The sequence below is a fragment of the Caenorhabditis remanei genome, chromosome III (genome assembly GCF_010183535.1).
Source record: "Caenorhabditis remanei strain PX506 chromosome III, whole genome shotgun sequence".
NCBI lineage: Eukaryota > Metazoa > Nematoda > Chromadorea > Rhabditida > Rhabditidae > Caenorhabditis > Caenorhabditis remanei.
This window is the reverse complement of record NC_071330.1, coordinates 13,013,501-13,033,655: the sequence shown is the minus strand read 5'-3', so window position 1 is coordinate 13,033,655 and position 20,155 is coordinate 13,013,501. Positions and strand designations below refer to the sequence as shown.

The 20,155-nt window shown below is 37.9% G+C and overlaps 4 protein-coding genes across 4 annotated transcripts; 3 read left to right on the top strand and 1 right to left on the bottom strand.

Moving 5' to 3' along the window:
- Positions 1–1,881: 1,881 nt before the first annotated feature.
- GCK72_011125 (uncharacterized protein) lies at positions 1,882–5,707 on the top strand (the record flags this gene model as incomplete). The annotated part of the gene is made up of 5 exons (XM_053728236.1): positions 1,882–2,079; positions 3,195–3,275; positions 3,876–3,952; positions 4,479–4,613; positions 5,542–5,707. 5 exons carry the CDS (start codon positions 1,882–1,884, stop codon positions 5,705–5,707), a joined length of 657 nt encoding a protein of 218 aa, XP_053587813.1.
- A 1,051-nt stretch (positions 5,708–6,758) lies between these two features.
- On the top strand, positions 6,759–7,035 carry GCK72_011124 (uncharacterized protein; the record flags this gene model as incomplete). The annotated part of the gene is made up of 2 exons (XM_003095036.2): positions 6,759–6,918; positions 6,977–7,035. The coding sequence occupies 2 exons, from the start codon at positions 6,759–6,761 to the stop codon at positions 7,033–7,035; spliced, it is 219 nt and encodes a 72-aa protein (XP_003095084.2).
- An 874-nt stretch (positions 7,036–7,909) lies between these two features.
- Positions 7,910–8,234, bottom strand: GCK72_011123 (uncharacterized protein; the record flags this gene model as incomplete). Its single annotated transcript, XM_053728235.1, has 2 exons — positions 7,910–8,047; positions 8,163–8,234. The coding sequence occupies 2 exons, from the start codon at positions 8,232–8,234 to the stop codon at positions 7,910–7,912; spliced, it is 210 nt and encodes a 69-aa protein (XP_053587812.1).
- Positions 8,235–11,994: 3,760 nt separating this feature from the next.
- On the top strand, positions 11,995–18,631 carry GCK72_011122 (uncharacterized protein; the record flags this gene model as incomplete). The annotated part of the gene is made up of 6 exons (XM_053728234.1): positions 11,995–12,030; positions 12,144–12,224; positions 13,473–13,583; positions 13,673–13,759; positions 14,148–14,527; positions 18,526–18,631. 6 exons carry the CDS (start codon positions 11,995–11,997, stop codon positions 18,629–18,631), a joined length of 801 nt encoding a protein of 266 aa, XP_053587811.1.
- Positions 18,632–20,155: the final 1,524 nt, after the last annotated feature.

Sequence of the window (20,155 nt, the reverse complement as noted above, 5' to 3'; positions counted from 1 at the left end):
TTTTTCGTGAGCAGTCTAGCTACATCATTAGTAACAGTACTGCCCTGGCTTTAGTAACTCAGATGGGGTTTTGGAAAATTGACTACATCATTTGAACTAAACGGTATTTGCATCCAGCTGATACTGAGTATCTATCTGCATTATTACAGAACATTTCCAGCTCTCATTATCAAGATCTCGACGAGCTAGCGACTCAAATCCCTCTAATGTTGACAGCAGTGCAGACTGTGGCTAGAGTCCAACCTTAAATTTCTTCACAGAAACGTACAAGATATGTTTCTAAACTTTTGAAATCAACGGATGAGCATTTGGAGATGTGGTTTCTCAAAGAATTTACCCACTTACGCCGCTTTTAGACCCCGATTTAGCGCCTGAAAGAGAAAAAATTGAGAGAGACTTGAATCCAGGTTCCCAGCAGACCAGTAGGGCCAGGACTATATGGTTTTGATGTTTTCTACTTGAATGTAATTTGTACAATCCTAAAATACAATTCTAGAGTGCAACTTTGCTTTTATTCGACTCTTTTTGCTCAACTCCGGGGGTGGCCTTATACTTATGTTACGCTTGAAAGTGCGCATTTTTCACATTTGGCCACGTCACCATCCTAGTTTTGGAGGTCATGTCACAAAAACATTTTCCTAGGGGTATTTTTGGATGAGGAATCCGAATCCGTTATTAGTTTTAACCAGAAATGATCCACTGAGCCAATAAACTCAATTTCATGGGTGGCCTTATACTTGTGTTACGCACTGTATAATGGACGGGTGTTTATTATTAATTTTTAGCGGTTTTAATTTCTTCTATTTTTTTAAGGTGGTACCGGAGTCATAATGCTTATGGTGCCCAAGGTATGGTTCTTGTGGATGGTACCAAAGATACGGTATCTATAGTACCGTACTCATGAAACTATTAGTACCTGAAGTAATGTGTATTGATGGTTCTAGAGTTATGACACTTATGGTACTGGAGGTATGGAACCTAAGTGATGGTATCTACGATATCGGAAATCACATACTGAAATCCATAGTATCCATATATGAACCATATTATAAGTACCATAAGTACCATAACTTGAATAGTTACCATATCATCTGTACAATAATTCTGGTACCATAAAAATCATACCATGAGCTCCATAGTACCATAGTACACCATAACCACCCGATTCCGGTACCATATTCACCATATATTCAGTACCATAGCTATACCAAAAAACCTTACAAAAGAACCTTACAGTGTTCAAACTACACTGACCAAGATACAATCCTGTTTGTCAGTGTAATTTGGTTACTGTAGTTTGGACAAGAATGGTTTTTTTTAGTTATTTTTATTTTTCGTTTTTTCGCACTTTATCCCAGCCCCTACTAGGTCAGAAATATAGAACTCGTCGAGATCTACACATTGGTATATTTTTGGATTCGTACTGTTCATTTTCAAGCGAGTAATAACAGGAACTTCATTTTGGTCAGTGTATTTATGTCAGTGTAACTTTTTCAGTGTATTTTTTTCGCCCAGAAGATTGCGTTTCAGGAGAATTACGCAGCGGCCCGGTTGACAAGTATGATATGCACTATATCCCCCGTACCATATAGTACTGAGTGCCATATAATCCCCATAAATCTACTTTTTGAACCCGGAACTCTCCCAGACTTTCTTGATTACCCCTTCATAATCAAAATATGCAAACTCATCGCCCCCTCTCCTATTTCCCACTGATAGACACACGTACATATATAGTTTCCGGTCGAATGGACGGAGCAGAGCAGGGACAACATTTTCTTTTCTTTTTATCAGAAGTTTTATCAGAAGTTGACGGAAATTAGAAGAGAACAAAAGAATATGTAAAGTTGTTCTTCTTCTTTATCTCATATTTCCATCCAAATGCAAACCTATTACCTCCTCCCATTTATCCATGTCCTCCAATACATTTCCTTCATTCTTTCCCAACTAACGAATGGCTTTTTAATATTCCAAATTCTGACGAAAACTGAGAAAATAATTGGAAGTTACAAGTATTTGATGTTGAGTTTCGCAATTTGTTCCTCACTGTACGGATGGATTGATGTTCTTGTGCAACCGGTTAGTTATGAGGAATATATGGTACTCATGGTACTGCCGAAAGGTACCCAGAGAGACGCAGAGAAACGAGAGTGTCTGACTTCTCTGCGTCTCTTCTTGTGTTCAAATCGCTATAACTCACAAGGGAACCTTTAAGTGGTCCTTAATGCCAGCAAAAACGACCTATACAGGTCGAAAGAGGATGTTTCAAAACCTATAAATCAACTTTCAAAAGTTGCTTTCGTGACCTGTAAGTGTCTGAAATTGCCATCTGAAAATTGACCATTTTTACCATTGATTTGCTGCATTTCGCCCTCTCGCCTCCTCCAAATCCTATCACGTTTGTAATAAACTGCGGCGACACTTTAAAAATGTGTTCGGATGGCGCAGGTGGTTAGCGTCTAGGTGGAGGAAAATTTTGGGCTGGTTCGACCCCTTTGCCATTTTTTTCTTTTTTTTGTTTGATATCTTTTTTTCCAGTTTTTTTCAATGTTTTTTGGAAGCTATCATAAAAGTTTGGCGGCACCTCCATCTGTCAACCGGCAGATCACTCTTATAATCATCAATTGAAAGGGATTCAGAAGGGAATCACGTTGATGGTGGTACAAAAAAGACTTCTATGATAGCTTCCAAAAAAACATTTAAAAAAACTGGAAAAAAAGATATCAAACAAAAAAAAGAAAAAAATGGCAAAGGGGTCGAACCAGCCCAAAATTTTCCTCCACCTAGACGCTAACCACCTGCGCCATCCGAACACATTTTTAAAGAGTCGCCGCAGTTTATTACAAACGTGATAGGATTTGGAGGAGGCGAGAGGGCGAAATGCAGCAAATCAATGGTAAAAATGGTCAATTTTCAGATGGCAATTTCAGACACTTACAGGTCACGGAAGCAACTTTTGAAAGTTGATTTATAGGTTTTGAAACATCCTCTTTCGACCTGTATAGGTCGTTTTTGCTGGCATTAAGGACCACTTAAAAGGTTCCCTTGTCAGCGGTGTGAATAGCTATCAAAAAACTTTCAACTGTGAAAACATTCAGCATAAAATTTACTATAATTTTGTAATGCATATCTTTTTGATAGCTATGCACGCAACGAAGTTATACCCCCATATCTCACAGTTCCTCATTTTCCAGCTAATGCACGTGAAAGGACCAATCTACGTGGTATTCATGACAAGTTTCCTGAAAACTGCTCCATTTATCGGCAAGATTCTGGTTTGTGAGTTTTTTTTTGTTCTGACCGTCCTAAAGTTCAAGAAAACAAAAAGTTATTAGAAAAATTGTGACCTGTCTGTAAAAATGAACTTTAACATCAGAAGCCAATTAATTTTTTGAACAAAAGCAGAGATGACTAATGACTAATGACTGGTACTACCATCATAATGATGAGAACACAAACTAGACCTCCCTACCTGCCTGAAAATGCAAAAAAATGTACTCTAGGTGTTTATGCTTTGTGCTCTTACATATTTGATGACATAAAATAATAGAGGAAAACAAATCAGTGAGGTATGACAAACAGAAAATTATTTAATGGTGCTGATGTTTGTTGGGAATTAGTCACTTTCATAAAACGGATGGCGGAAAGAAAATTGACACGACCTTAAAATCCTCAAAATGGTGGATTTTTTTTAACGATTTTTCACGTTTTCAGAGTCGAAAATCCTTGCAAAATCGCTCAAAACCGCCTAAAACCCGCATAAAAATTCAGGGGCCTAGAAACTTTCAAAACGGTGGCCTAGAAATCCAAATTTTTATTTTTGACTGTTTTAGTCGAAATTTGCAGATTTCTCCTCAAAAAAACCTTATTTTCAGGTATCTACTGTAGTTCGTTTGCACTCGTTATCTCTCCTCGCTACTCAATTCTTGTATCGTTATTTCGTTTTGTGCAGGTATTCATTGTCCAGACTAAGCATTTTCAGAGAAAAACAGATACACCGCGGTATAGAACAAGTCAAGGGCTACATTTTTGTAGTTGGCAACTTTTTTCTAGCTCCGCCCCCTTTGGAGATACGTGGCATTAAAGCGGCGCATCCTCAACCTCCAGTCCCCGCGCCCTATCTCCAAAGTGGGCGGAGCTACAAAAAAGTTGTCAACTTGAAAAATGTAGATCAAAACGTGTTCCATACTTTCATTTAGAAATGTAAATCATAAAACTTCTTCATTCAAAAAAACATCAATCAATAAATTCTTCGATACTGAGGACTGTAATGCCACCTATCTCCAAAGTGGGCAGAGCTAAGAAAAAATGGTAAACTACAAAAATGTAGCCCTTGACTTGATCTATACAATGAAATAAAATTTAAATTGCTCAGACACTACACCATGGTATGACACTCCGTTCAACTTACAAGATTTTTAATGAAAATGATATTTGCCTAGCACATACCGGACTGATCACAATCCTTATTTTTCCAGACAATCACTCCTAAAATACTTTGAAAATTTAAAACTACTATTAATATTTATTCCTGGTGTCATTTCCACTTTCATCTGGTTTCAATTGGCATTCTGGTTTGCGTGTTGTACGGAGGAGAAGGCCGAGTTGTTAAGGTAATTATCGACTATATCTTAAAAGTGGGCGGAGCTATCAAAAAGTTGTTAACTATGAAAATGTAGAGAATTTAATGTTGATTATTTTTGTAGTTTACAACTTTTTGATAGCTAATTACCCTGTGGATATACAGCGCTTTGAAGGTAAAAGAGTGGGAAGAGAGACGCAGAGAAGCTAGGGTGTCTGGTTTCTCTGCGTCTCTTTCACTCTTTCGCCTGCTTTTTTTTCAATTGTTCAATTTTTTGTTTTTAATGACCAATAATACTCCAAAACAGGAATTCCTATTAGAGAGACGCAGAGAAACAAGGCACTCTAGCTTCTCTGCGCGCTCTCACTCTCACCCAACTTTCAAACCATTATAACTTCGTAGTGTGCATAGCTATTAAAAAGTTGTTAATTACAAAATTTAGTAAATTTCATGCTTAATGTTTTTACAGAAGAATGTTTTTTGATATCTATTTACCCTACTGAGTTATAGCGGTTTGAACTCAAGAAGAGACGCAGAAAAGGCAGACACTCTCGTTTCTCTGCGTCTCTCTGCGTCTCTCCGGGTATCAATTAGAAGAGTTTGTTGGATTTTTCTTTCGTTTAGCAATATTAAAACAATCAAGAAAAGAATAGAGACCAAGAGAAGCTAGACTGTCTGGCTTCTCTGCGTCTCTCATTTCTCACAGAAATATTTTTAAATACAATTTTAAAAACAATTTTAACTCAGCGGGGTGAATACCTATCAAAAAGTTGTCAACTACAAAAATAATCAGCATAAAAATCTCTACATTTTCATAGTTATCAACTTTTTGATATCTCTACTCCTTGCAGAGTTACAACGTCTCAAAGATGTAGGAGAGACGCAGAGAAGTCAGACACACTCGTTTCTCTGCGTCTCTCCTCTTCAATAGAGCGTATTTCCTGTTTTCTGTTTTCCAGAAACGACCTCAAATCCTTCTACTCTGAAAACTCGAGCACCATCCCTCTCTCCGGCATAATGTTATTCTCTAAAGACTCTGAAACTGGAGAGAAAATCTGGATGGGTTATGATCTCACTGCTGCAATTGGTTGTGGTGTTATAGTGGTAGATCACAACTTTTTTTGATCTACATATCTTGTATTTTTGCAGTACGGTTGCTTTTTCATCATTTCATATTGTGCCTGGACGACATATCACACTTTGAAACATTTGAGCACTTTGATGAGTTTAAAGACGCTGGAGATTAACAAGCAGTTGTTTAAAACATTGGTGGCACAGGTATGAAGGAGAGAGACGCAGAGAAACGAGAGTGTCTGACTTCTCTGCGTCTCTCCAATATCTTTGAGACGTTGTAACTCGGCAAGGAGTAGAGATATCAAGAAGTTGTAAACGACAAAAATGTAGCAAATTTTATTCTGAAAATTTTAGTAGTTGACAACTTTTTGATAGCTAATTACCCTGTGGAGATATAGCGGTTTGAATGTGTAAGAGTAGGAAGAGAGACGGAGAGAAGCCAGGCAGTTTAGCTTCTCTGCGTCTCTATTCTCTTTTTGATTGTTTAAACCGCAGAGATTGCAAACTAACATTTGAAAAAGTAAATCCAACTCTACCCAGCGAGAAGCAGATAAGTGAGACTGTCTCACTTCTCTGCGTCTCTTCTTGTGTTCAAACCGCTATAACTCAGCAGGGTGAATAGCTGTCAGAAAATTTTCCACTGTAAAAACATTGGGCATTAATTTTACTACAATTTTGTAATTAACAACTTTTTGATAAATATGCACGCCACGAAGTTATAGCGGTTTGAAAGTTGGGTGAGATTAAGAGAGCGCAGAGAAGCTAGAGTGTCTCATTTCTCTGCGTCTCTTCCAATAGAAATTTTTGTTTTTCAGTATTTTTGGTCATTGAAAAAGAAACAATCTCGAAATTCAAAAAAGCAACCAAAAGAGAAAAAGAAACGCAGAGAAGCCAGACTCTCGTTTCTCTGCGTCTCTCTTTCCACTCTTTCACCTTTAACTTGCTATATCTCCACAGGGTAATTACCTATCAAAAAGTGGTCAACTACAAAAATAATCAGCATTAAATTTTCTACATTTTCATTTTTAACAATTTTCTCGCATCTCCCTTCACCACCGAGATACACCCTCTCCAAAGTTTCCAGACAATTCTCCCTCTCATCATGGTATTCACTCCGAGCGGTATCGTGTTAACTCTCCCAATGTTCGAACTCTACGAGGGTCCCCTTGTCAATCTAGTCGGGGTTACTGTAGCATTCTATCCATCGTTGGAACCAATTGTCACTATCATTTGTATTAAAGATTTCAGAAAATTGGAATTTCGTAAGTTGTTTTTTCGAGAGGGAGGAGGGGTTACTGTAGTTAACTGATTCTTTTTCAGGAAAACGAAACGAAGACGATCGAGTATTTCAGTTGAGAAATTCGGGTGGAATAACATAGAAAGTTTATGTGAAATTTGTGTTTTTTATTATCGAATAAAATTTTTCATAAATTTTTTTTGAAAAGATGGTCAATTTTCAGAACGCACGGTGGTGACGTCATACCTAGGTTTTTAGATCTGAATTTTATTTCATTGTATAGATGAAGTCTCAAGCTACATTTTTAAAGTTCATCACTTTTCGATAGCTCCGCCCACTTTTGACATACGTAGCATTAAAGGGGCGCACTCTTAAATATCATTTTATTTAAAAATGTAAAAATCTCAACAGTTTAACGGAGTGTCATAAAATTGTGTAATGTCTCTCCATTTTAAAATGTATTTCATTTTATAGAACAAGTTAAGGGCTTCATTTTTGCAGTTGACCATTTTTTGTTAGCTCCGCCCACTTTTAAGATATGCGCCTTTGACACCGGAAGTGAAAAAGAGCGTGCTAAACGGACTTACCATCTTTAAAGGCGCATATCTCAAAAGTGGGCGGAGCTTACTAAAAGTTGTCAACTAGATCAGAACTTGCTCTATACACTCATATAAAAGTTTAAAGAACTACAGATCACCAACCACCATACCACCTCTTCAAACTTTGTAACGTTAAAATATTTAGATCATAAAACTTATATATATATATATTTATTGACTGGGTATAAATCAAGAAAATTAAACAGGAGACCAGATCATGCCCCTCACGAGGCTATAGACCTGGTAGGAGGGCGAAATAGGAGGAAAGCAAGCTAATAAGTCCGAAGGTATGGGGAAAAATGGGGGGGGAACGAGAATTAATTGACATGAGGAGAGAAGATATGAATGAAATGGCTGAAGTAAGCGAAAAGGAGTAAGCGAAAAGGTAACTTCAAGATTCATTCAAAGAAAAATCAATCAATAAATTCTTCGATAGTTTCGGTGTCCACGAGTGGTACTTTTCTCGACAATGTCGCTTCCACCACACTTTTGATCTCTAACGGATTCTGGGCAGTCCATGTTTGGCGCCGAGCAGTCGATGGAAGAGCAGTCTGGCTGCAAAAATCGATAAGTGCGCTTCATTGATAATGGTTTTATTTTGAGAGGTGCAAGTGCGCTCTAATGAGAACTCCGTATCTACTTGCTACGAGTCGCTACGCAGTGAACTAACCTCAGCTGAAACCACTGCCACTCCAACGCTGACGAAAACCAAGAGAATAGAGAGAAAATCGAAAATTTTCATAATTTTCAAAAAATATGAAAAAATCACTGAGAGCGGCGACAATTTAAAGGCGCCGCCCGTAATCGAATCATCATAAAATAAAAGTGGGCGGAGACTTTCAGGGAATTCTGTTTATAGTTTTGGACTTTGGAATTTGGAATTTATGTATGGGAATAAAGCGGGAAAGACGATTCAGTTGCAAAAAAAGTGGTTTTACAGTAATTTTAAGAGGAAAAATTAACATGAGGAAATTATCCGCCGCACAGTTTTCTCGCGACTCTGCCTCTTTCTCCCCGAATTTTATTTCCCGATTTTGTGGTTCCCCGATTCGTGTTTCCCGCACCACATTTCTCCCCGATTTGCTGGGTCTCAATAAATCAACAGGTTACTGTAATTGTCGTAAAATCTTGCGCATTGTGTGCAAGCACCGCCACGTCAAAATGCAGAATCCACGTAGTTGAAAGCTCGATTTTTCAACTTTTTTTGCCAGGCTCACTTTCTTTTAAGTCCAACTTTCTAATACAAAGCATGTTTTTCCAGAAAATCGCGTCAGAAAATGTCTGAAATTCTAAAAATCAATCCGTCCGCTCTCCATGCGTGTATTTATTACGAGTTTCGCCGTACCAAAAACGTCGAAAAGGCATTCAAAAATTTCTGCGAAAGAGTCGGAGACGATGTCATTGAATACGTGGATTTCGAGTATTGGTTCTATCGATTTTATCATGGAAATCTGGATTTCGATCATGATAGAAGGTTAGTTTAGAAATGAATTTGTTTAAAAGCAAATATCGGAATTTCAGTACCGATCCGAAGCCTCTCATCCTCACCGATTTGCCAACGGAAATGCTCTGCGAGATTGTTGGAAATCTGGATATTCGGAACAGGTTGGAAAACTCCATTTTGTCAAATAAACTTATTAAAGTTTCCGTTTTGCAGATTCAATGTCCGAAATGTTTCGAGAAAGTTCGAACCAGTTGTGGACAAGTTCAAACAAAAATTCGGGGAAATTTCAATTCGCAGTGGGTGTGAATTTCGGAGTTTTAAACAAGAAGTGAAATTTGATCTTGACAATTATAGTGTTTATTACGAGAAGGGAAAGAATGATTACTGCTTTCAAAGTGAATTCGATGAAGACGACCCCAGGGATTTGAACATTGAACTGAGTGATCTGTCAGCAGTGCTGACCAACTCGAAATCTCCTATCAATCATTTTCGTATTTCAACAAATTGTCTCGAGACCATCGACATCATTCCGAATCTGATCGATGCACTTTCCGAAGACGTCTGCCCACTATTCTATGCAAAACGTGTTGATCTATCAACACGATACAGTGATCATATTATCAAACTTGTTTCGCTATTCAAACCTGGAGTACTCGAAGAAATTTATCTGCGTGAATTCGTACCTGGTGATGATACGTTTGCTAAACTTGTCGAAACGGATCAGTTCAAACAATCAAAATCGATAGAATATTCTGCCGGTACACCGCTTTCTCTCCAACAAATCAAGCGATTGTCTCTTTTGTCCAGCTTTCATGTACGCATGAGCCGTGTTTCAGCACAAGACATTGTTACCCTTCGAGATGTGAGTTGACACTTGTTTCGTTCTAAAATCAATCGCATTGTTTTCAGATTCTCTCAAAGTTTGTCAATCTAGAAAGTGCCAACATTTCAATCCGTGATTTCGCGAATCGCTCTGAAATTGAAAGAGCTCTCGGAATCGACCATGTCGACTACGGACTAATCAGTTATCGTCATGAGATTCCGAATTCTGATAAATCACTAATTTTGAACATTAATTATAGCAATGTTTACGTGATTATCGTAAATAATTAGCAAAATTTTTTCTGTTTCTTTTTGTTATTTGTTATTAGGTAAGTTGTTCTCTGAAATAAACTTCTTTGTTAGTATGTCTCATTCATTAACAGGGTACTGTACTTCACATCGCCCGCATTGGTGCTACAATTCGGGGAGAAAGGGGTGGACTCGCGAAAAAACTGCGCAGCAGTTGCAAAAAAGTTTTCTCATGTCAATTTTTCCACTCAAAATTACAGTAAAAAACTTTCTTGCAACTGCGGCAGTTTTTTTCGCGACTCCGCCCCTTTCTCCCCGAATTGTATTTCCCGCACCACGTTTCTCCCGATTTGTGGGGTCTCACTGCCATTTATCGAAATTAATAAAAATTTTCCCACGAGTACTGTACTTTTCAAAGTCCGCATTCGTTTTTAGTCGCTTTCCCATGAGTGTTTGCGGACAAAACACTAAACTCTGCGAGCAAGCTTCGTGTTCAAAAATTTCAGCGTTTTTCTTTGTCGATTTTTGATAAGAAAAGCGATTTTTTTCTAGTTTTTCTTTGTTTAGAATATTTTCTTTGTCAAAATGGCGATTATTTTCGTTATTGAAGCTATTATTTGTAGCGAATTCACACAGGGAAAACGCCTGTCCCATTTTTTACCACTTCTCAACACAATTTCTACAATATTTTCTACATTTTCATAGGTTTTGCCGTTTCCGAAAATTTTTAAACATATTTCCTACATATTTCTCGAGTTTTATTTTTCTCGATTCTACGTTTTCTCTTCTGGGCGTTTCTCTACTTTTTCATACTAAATTCTATGGTTTTTCAACCGTTTTCGACATTTTTCTCCTAGTTTTTCTGCCTTTTTCTCGTTTCTTTACATAATTAAAGGCGTGTTCAACTTATTTTTGGCCTTCATGGAGATGTTCTACCGACTATTTATATTTTCTGCAAAAACGATTCAAATCACTCAATTTTTTATGATTTTTCAGCGAAAAACGCGCCATAGGCACGCCAGACGCAAACGAGAAAGCTCCGCTTTCTTGATTACCTCAGAATTGAAGCGAAAGCTCCCCTAGCTTTGACCAAGTATTGAAAAACGCGTTGAAGGCACGCCAGAAAGAGGCTCCGTCTCCATTTAAATATGACATTTTTGTTCTAGGGGGTAGCTCGACGGTAAATCCTATTTCGATTTAAATTTTTTAAAAAAATTTCCAAATTTTCTTCGTGTAGACTGCGAAAAATCTAAAAATTATCAATTTTTGCTGAAATTTTGATATTTTTCCTACTTAAATCCGCTAGAAAGTTGTTATTCAGCTGCGGAACCTCCATTTTGGGCTCCGCCCCTTTTTCTGAGTACATAATTTCAGGCTGGAAAATCTCACAGATAGAATGAAAAAAGAAGATTTTTTCTCAAATTTTTCAAATTTATTCAGAAATTTCTTCCTTTTTCACTAGATTCAGCGATTCGCCGTCTTTTTTTTCAAAATTTTAATCAAAGCTTTGCAAGTTTTTCTTTTGAAAGTTCAATTTTCAACCGAAAAACAAGTGAAAATGACTGAATTTTGGTTTTTTTAAAAGTATTTTTTGTCGTTTCTCAATCATTTTCTCTCGTTTTCGTCGTTTTTTTCACAATTTCGGTAGATTTTTACCGAAATTTCTCAATTTTTCTGCAAAATTTCATTGGATTTCCGCTTCTTTTCAAATTTTCCCACGCATACCGTACCTCTCCACTGAAAACCAAAAAAAATTACGGTTTTCGTGTCGAGACCCCCGTGAACATTTAAAGGCGCATCACCGATTTTCTTCCGTTTTTCCATAAAATTCTCGAAGATTTTCCCTTTTTCCTCATTTTTTTGCAAAGATTTGCAGAGTTTCCACAAAAATATCATTTTCTCATGCTTTTTTCTCTAAAAATCTCTAAAAATTCAAAAAAATTCCCGATTTTTCAGTTAAAAACGGCCGACGAGCTCTCCACCAGCGATGGCCTCCTCCACCTCTTCCAACACGGACTCTTCGGTGAGTTGAAAGCGGCAAAGGCGCGCCAGACAATAGGAAATAGTTTTTGCAACAAAAATGCGAATTTTTTACTGAAAAACCCCGATTTTCAGTCAAAAACGATCGATTTTCAGCACGATACATTCGATTTGATCAGGATTCTACAACAAATGCTTCGAGAAGAATTTTTGGATAATCCGGCGATTTTCGATCAGGTAATTCATCAGAAATTTAGAGTTTTAAAGTTTTTTGAGAAAAATTTCATTTTTTTCGGTAAAAATGCCGGAATTTTGTCAAAAATACGTTTTTTTTTCAAATGAAAAATCTTGGAAAAGGCGCCAGCGGCACGCCAGACATATCCACTCAAATTTTAAGAATTTTCTGGTAAAAATGCGTCAAAGGCACGCCAGGCAAGTAGTTTTTACAGAGAAAACGGTCCAAAATACTCAGAATTTCTGATTTTCCTGGTAAAACGCGTCATAGCCACGCCAGCCAAATACATTTTTATCGAAAAACTGTGACTTTTGGGGGGTATTTGAGTTTAGAACTCGGAAGAATAGAACTGCGACAAAATAAAACTGTGAAAATATAGAACTGACTAAAATAGAACTGTTACAAAGTGGAACAGTGAAAGTTAGAACTGCTACAAAATAGAACTGACTAAAATAGAACTGAACGAAATGGAACTGCTACAAAATAGAACTGTTACAAAATAGAACTGTTACAAAATAGAACTGTTACAAAATAGAACTCTAGTTCGAAGGGAGCGCGTTTGCATTCGTGACTTTTTAGAAGAATTAAAACGACGTTTTTTTTCAATTTTAACAATTAGTCGATGAAGAAAATGAATATATTTGAGAAAAGTCAAAAATAAATTGAATTTTTGCAAAAAAATGCAAACGCGCTCCCTTCGAACTAGAGTTCTATTTTGTAACAGTTCTATTTTGTAGCAGTTCCATTGTGTTCAGTTCTATTTTGTTGAGTTCTGTTTTGAAGCAGTTCCATTTTTTCGTAGTTCCACTTTGTTCAGTTCTATTTTAGTCAGTTCTATATTTTCACAGTTTTATTTTGTCGCAGTTCTATTCTTCCGAGTTCTAAACTCAAATACCCCCCGAATTTTGGGTATTTTTGCACGAGAAAACGCGCCTTAGGTGCGCCAGCCTGCTTGTTTTATCAAAATGCGCCAAAGGCACGCCACACATCCTGTTTTGCTATGTTTTTGCTTATTTTTCGTATACTTTTGGCGGAGGCGGAGCTTCACGGTAAATCGTTTTTCGATTGAAATTTTAAAGAAAATTCTTAGTTCAGATCGCGAAAAATCCACAAATTGTCCATTTTTACCTGAAATTTTGGTATTTTTCTTGCAATTTTAGGCCCCGCCCCTTTTTCTGAGCAAAAAATTCCTATTTTTGAGGAAATAAGCGGGAAATTCCATAATTTTTCCATAAAAATCTCAATTCCAGAACGCCACTCACAATTCGACCACAAATATCAATTATCTCCTCGGTGAGACACTAATGAATGAATTCGCGAATCCATATATCGAAGAGAATCGATTCGGAATTATTGGACAGGTAATTGACCGAAAATCGCCGATTTTTTCACTTATAAATCACCGAAAATGGAAGCTCCGCCCCCTTTCCCTCAAATTATCTTTTTTCAGAGAAATGGAGGCCATGGCCCACAACCGAACCGACCACCACAAGCAATCGTAAAGAGAGGCAGAGAGAATGCGAAGGAGATTCGGATGGTAAGGCTGGCGCGCCTAGGACGTGCTTATTTGCGAAAAAAACCGGAAAAACGAGCAAAAGTCACAGTTTTTCGAAAAAAAAAGTATTTGGCTGGCGTACCTTTAGCGCTTTTTAGTGTAGACGTACAATCTGGCGCGCCTAGGACGCGTTTTCTCGCCAAAAAATCAGAACGTCGAATGAGAGTCACAGTTTACTTGATTTTGTGCAAAGTGTCACGGTTGTTCGGTGAAAATGCATATGGCTGGCGTACTTTTGGCGCTTTTTGAGAATACGAACAGTCTGGCGCGCCTGAGACGCTGTTTTTTCTAAAAAGTTGAATTTTCGCAGAAAAATATCTAAAATCGAGCGTTTTCTTTTAAATTTCGTCAATTTTTCCTCATTTTTCAGTTTTTGGATGGCCGCGAGCCGCAATCAATGCTCAGCCCACCGCCATCAGAATATCCACGTCTTCAAACAACTCCACGTCGTCCTCATCTTCATCTTCTAAATCCACGTCTTCAACCATTCGTCTTCCCACCACTAAACGGCGTCCCAATTCGTGTCGAGACCTCTCCACTGACTCCGCCTCCTCCACCGCCAGTCGTCGTTTTGAATCATAGAGATCGGAAGACGTCGTCGACGACTCCACCGTCTCCACGCAACAATTGCTGTTGTTTCTGTTATGGAACTGCGAAGAAACGGGCGGAGGCGCGGAATCTGCCGATTCCATCGAAAGACGACATCGGACCGTGGTCTACTCATCGCAGTATCACTAATGATGATGTCACGTACGTTTTTGGATGGGAAATTGAAGAAAATGGGACCAAAAATCTGGAAAATTCAGTTATTTTCAGTCAAAATCGAGAAAAAATTCGCATTTTTCTCCAGCTTTATTCTAGTAAAGACGTCCCAGCTTCCTTATTTTTGTTTTAATTGTTTTTGGAGAGGAAGAAGTCGAAAATCATAAAAATTTAGTCAAAAATCCAAGAAAATGAAAAAAATTTAGTTCTGGCGCGCCTTTGACGCTATTTTCATGATGTAAACGCGACTTTTCATCCCGAAAACGTAACAATGAGAGTGTTGAAGACGGAGAAGTGGAGAATTGAAGAAAATGGGGCCATTTTCAGTCAAAAATTTGGAAATTGCAGTCCAAAATCAGTAATGTTTAGTAAAAAAATTATTAAAATTTATTAAAAAATCGGAAAAATTATGAAAATTGAGGTCTGGCGCGTCGTTGACGCGACTTTTTCAGCCCACAAACGTAACAATGAGAGTCTGCCGCGCCGTCGGCGTTTTTTTTTAAATTTAGTTTCTCGAAAAATTTGGAGCGAACGCGCTCTTCGAGCTCACTTCAAGAACTGGATAGAGTTGAAGCTGGAGCACTTTTGACGCGTTTTATCTCCAAAAAGAGGTTAAAAAATCACGCCAACGGCACGCCAAACTCAGATGTTGGGGGTACTCGCTTTTAGAACTCGGAAAGATAGAACTGCGACAAAATAAAACTGTCACAATACACAGGGTCACAGAATGTCCATATGAAGCAACTGCGCTCCAAAAAAATTAGCGTAAAATTAGCGCGAAATTCAAAAAAATTATCCAACAAAGTTTTTTTTTGTGTATTAAAAATTTGTATTTTTCTCTATTTTAATGAATTCGATATTTTTGTGCGAAGTTTTCTCGAAAATAGCGAGAAAAATGAAAGAGAAGTCAGCTTCATTCGAAAAATTTGACTCCCTATCGTTCGTCTTACTGTGCCCACGTTAAAAGGTCCCGCATGCAGGCGGCATTATGCTGATCGGCGACTCGCTTGGCAATCTGCCAAGTCATGTGCAAACGCGCTTCACTGAGCTTCCGGTTTCGCGGGAAAATTATTTGAATTCATATGGACAAAATTTGACCCTGTGACAATATAGAACAGACAAAAATAGAACTGAACAAAATGGAATTGCGACGAAATGGAACTGTTACAAAATAGAACTGACTAAAATAGAACTGAACGAAATAGAACTGCTTCAAAATAGAACTGCTACAAAATAGAACTCCAGCTCGAATGGAGCGCGTTTGCATTTTTTTTTGAATTTTTGCATTATTTGAAAATTTTAACCAGTTTTCGAGGGAAATATCGACTTTAAAAATTCATTAATAGAGAAAAAAACAGATGTATTTATGAAAAATCGTCAAAAATCGTGAAAATTTTATAAAAATCGTGAAAAGCCCATAAAAATCATTGATTACCGTTTAAAAGTCATGAAAACCCATAAAAATCATTAATAACCGTCAGAAAATCTTGAAAAACCGTATATAAAATTATGAAAAACCGTCAAAAATCCTCAGGAAAAGTTAGAAATTGATTAATCCGGATAGAAATCTATCATTAAAATCTATTTTTAAAATCTATCAGAATAACAAACGAATAGGAAATTATTTTTTCGCATAAAAAATTGCTTTTAAATATGCAATCCCTAGAGTGGAGGTCTTGGAATTTCCGGGATGTTTTCGACAACTTTTTTCAACTTTCCATCCTTCATGATGTTTGAATTCTTTCGAGACTTATTCACCTGGAATGAAAAACTATCACTTAAATTTATTCTAAATTTGAAAACCTACTTGAAAATACGGATTAATTTTTAATTCGTTGTAGTCCATCGTGGTGTGTCGCTCCTCTTTTTGCATTTTTGTCACTAGATCCGACATTTTAATTGTTGTAAATCCGTTGTGTATCGTCGCAACAGATTGAAGAAGTCGATGCCAGGTTTCCACCGTATTGGTAGTCCGATGGATACGCCGTTTGAACTGTGCAGGACCATAATTTTGGCGGAAATCTCGTTGATTTGAATCCGACACCTCCAATATAGTTGTTGAGAAGGTAGTCTATGAAACCTGAATATTGATAGTATATTAATACTGCACTTCGGAAAAGGCTTACTTTTCATTTCTGCTGGAACAGTTAACGGCATACAATGATTCAGAATCAGAGTAAAATAGTCGGGAATATCTGATTCATGTACAAACGGCAGAGTTTTCAACAACTTCCAAAACTCTATTATTATTACCTCCGATTTTTCGGCATTGTTCTGCTGAAAATTGATAAATCTTGTAGAAAAACAATAAAAACAATACAAATTATGCAAATTACATTTTTAAAAATCCAAAAAAGACTGAAAAAACCAAAAAAATCCAAAAAAAATCAAAAAAATGCAAACGCGCTCCATTCGAGCTGGAGTTCTATTTTGTAGCAGTTCTATTTTGAAGCAGTTCTATTTTGAAGCAGTTCTATTTCGTTCAGTTCTATTTTAGTCAGTTCTATTTTGTAACAGTTCCATTTCGTCGCAATTCCATTTTGTTCAGTTCTATTTTTGTCTGTTCTATATTGTGACAGTTTTATTTTGTCGCAGTTCTATCTTTGTCCGAGTTCTAAAAGCGAGTACCCCCCAGATGTTTCTTCCAAAAATCAAATTTTTCCACTTTATTCCAGCAAAACTTGCAGAATTTTTGTGTTTTTCTGCAAAAAAGCACCCCACCAGATTTGTATTTTGACAATTTTAAACGGAGCATTTCCCTTTTATAGAAATAAAAGCGACAAAGGCGCGCCAGATTCTAATTTTCTGCGAAATTGACTCAAAAAGTCCTTTTTTCAAGTAAAAATGTCGAAAATAAGTTTCTTTTAATAAGCGCCAACGACACGCCAGCCACGTCTTCCGCATTTTCTTTCAGTACTGAACACGCCAAAGGCACGCCAGACGATCGGTTTTTCAAGTGAAAACGTTCCAAATCACTCAAATTTTATGATTTTTCTGCTAAAAACGCACTCAAGGCACGCCAGACACGAACGAGAGAGCTCCTCACAATTAAAGCGGAACCCCCTATCCTTGCTCCACTATCTTTGATCAATTATCGAAAAACGCGCTGAAGGCACGCCAGACTCTAGTTTTTTTGTGAAAATTGGCTTTAAAATTCTATTTTTAGCCCTAAAAACCCCCCTATGTTGCAGATATCACTAATGATGATGTCACGTACGTTTTTCAGTCAATTTCAGTCAAAAACCCTTTAAAAATTACGAAAATTGAGGTTAATGGGGCCGTTTTTAGTCAAAATCAGGAAAAGATAATAAAAAAGAGATCTGGCGCGCCGTTGACGCTATTTTTTCAGCCAAAAAAGGGAAGAATGAGAGTCTGGCGCTTTTTTGAAATTCATCTAAAAATTTTAGAAATCAAAGTCTGGCCCACCTTTGACGCGTTTTCATTATTAAAAACTTGCGCCGACAACACACCAGACTTAGTTTTTTATCCCAAAAATTCGCATTTTTCTCCAGCTCCTTAATTTTGTGTTTTTATGTTTAAAAAAACTCCCCTGGACCCATCACATTCGCATTTTCACAATTTTATCTTGATGAAAGCGTCAAAGGCGCGCCAGACTCAAGTTTGTTTGTGAAAATTAATTGAAAGTATATTTTTTAAGTAAAAATGTCGAAATATTGTCAAAAATACGTTTTTTTTTAAATAAAAATTTCTCGGAAAAAACGCCGACGGCGCGCCAGCCACATCTTCCGTGTTTTCTTTCGTTATTGAACACGCCAAAGGCACGCCAGACAATCGGTTTTTAGTGAAAATGGTCGAAATCACTAAAATGTCAAGATTTTCCATAAAGAAAAACGCTCTAAAGGCGCACCAGGAAAAGGCTCATCTTCAAAAATGGAAGCGTCGAAGACGCGCCAGACTCTAGTTTTTTTTGTGAAAATTGGCTTCAAAATTCTGTTTTTAGCCCTAAAAACCCCCATATGTTGCAGATGTCCAACACTTCAACAAGTGACTTGTGGTCTGTGCGGAGCCACCGGACGCCGTGCTCACACGACATCTCACCACCGCAAATCACTCGCTTTCCGTGTCAATTGAGTCTAATAATTGTTCATAATTTGTACATTTCAATGTATTTCCACCCACTCATATTGAATTGAAATTATATTTTATCCGCACCCCACCACTCAGCATTGAAATTTGAAATTTTTATTTGCACTTTTTCTGTCAAATTTTGTACTTTTTTCTTGTTAAACGCGCTCATCGATGGAGCGTGTTTTCTCATTTTCTTCCCACCAAAATTCACTCGTTTTATCCCTTTTTTTCTGAATTTTTTCCCAAAAAATTCAATTTTACCACGATTTTATCTTCACGGGCGCCCGTATCCCCACACTAGGGGGCATTTTTTGGGGGGCCATTTTCAGGGGGCATAGGGGTGGACTGGATGACTCCCACCTCGAATACAAAACACATTTGCACTCGGAGGGAATCGATCCAAGAACCTTTCGATTCAAATCCATCCACGCTAACCACTTCTCCAAGTGGCCACGTTTAGAAAGAATATTTTTTGCTCAACATAACTTCACGTCAATTTCGTTTTTAACACTCAAACTTTATGAGCGCATTTTTGTGCATTTCACGCGATGAAAACGAGGGTTGCTCTTGTTTTGATTTCTCTATTGTCGAATTAAGAAATAGCTACTAGTCTGTTGCGAACTCGGAATATCAAGTTAATCACTACTTCCAGGGCGCTGAGGTTATGGGCGGGGCGAGAGCAAGCTCCAGGGTGTCCTGTTTTAAGGTAATCACTACTTCCAGGGCGCTCGGGTTATGGGCGGGGCGAGAGCAAGCTCCAGGGTGTCCTGTTTTAAGGTAATCACTACTTCCAGGGCGCTGAGGTTATGGGCGGGGCGAGAGCAAGCTCCAGGGTGTCCTGTTTTAAGGTAATCACTACTTCCAGGGCGCTGAGGTTATGGGCGGGGCGAGAGCAAGCTCCAGAGTGTCCTGTTTTAAGGTAATCACTACTTCCAGGGCGCTGAGGTTATGGGCGGGGCGAGAGCAAGCTCCAGGGTGTCCTGTTTTAAGGTAATCACTACTTCCAGGGCGCTGAGGTTATGGGCGGGGCGAGAGCAAGCTCCAGAGTGTCCTGTTTCAAGGTAATCACTACTTCCAGGGCGCTCGGGTTATGGGCGGGGCGAAAGCGGGCAATTTTAAAGGTTTTACTAAATCATGATATTTTATTATCTAAACAGTTTATTGATTGAAGTATGACAAACATTGATCAGTTCATTATATCCTCTTCTTCGATCATATAGGATAGGAGCATCCTTCAATTATATAATCTTCAATCATAATGTAGTGATGATTTATTAGCACGATACGCGATACAATCCTGCTCTACCGAAATCAAAGAAAATTGCGTGAGAAATTAAGAGATTCGGAAGAAATGAGATATTTCTCAAGGGGTGTTCGGAAGAGCGAGGTTGTAAGACGCGTGTCGTGCCAATAAAACGTAAAGAAATAATGAGAAATAATGAGTCCATTCTTAATGGTCACACGCAACACAAGTTCACGTGAAGAATGCCCAACCGTGGTCCAGAAGTTGAACTTTTGGCAATGCCC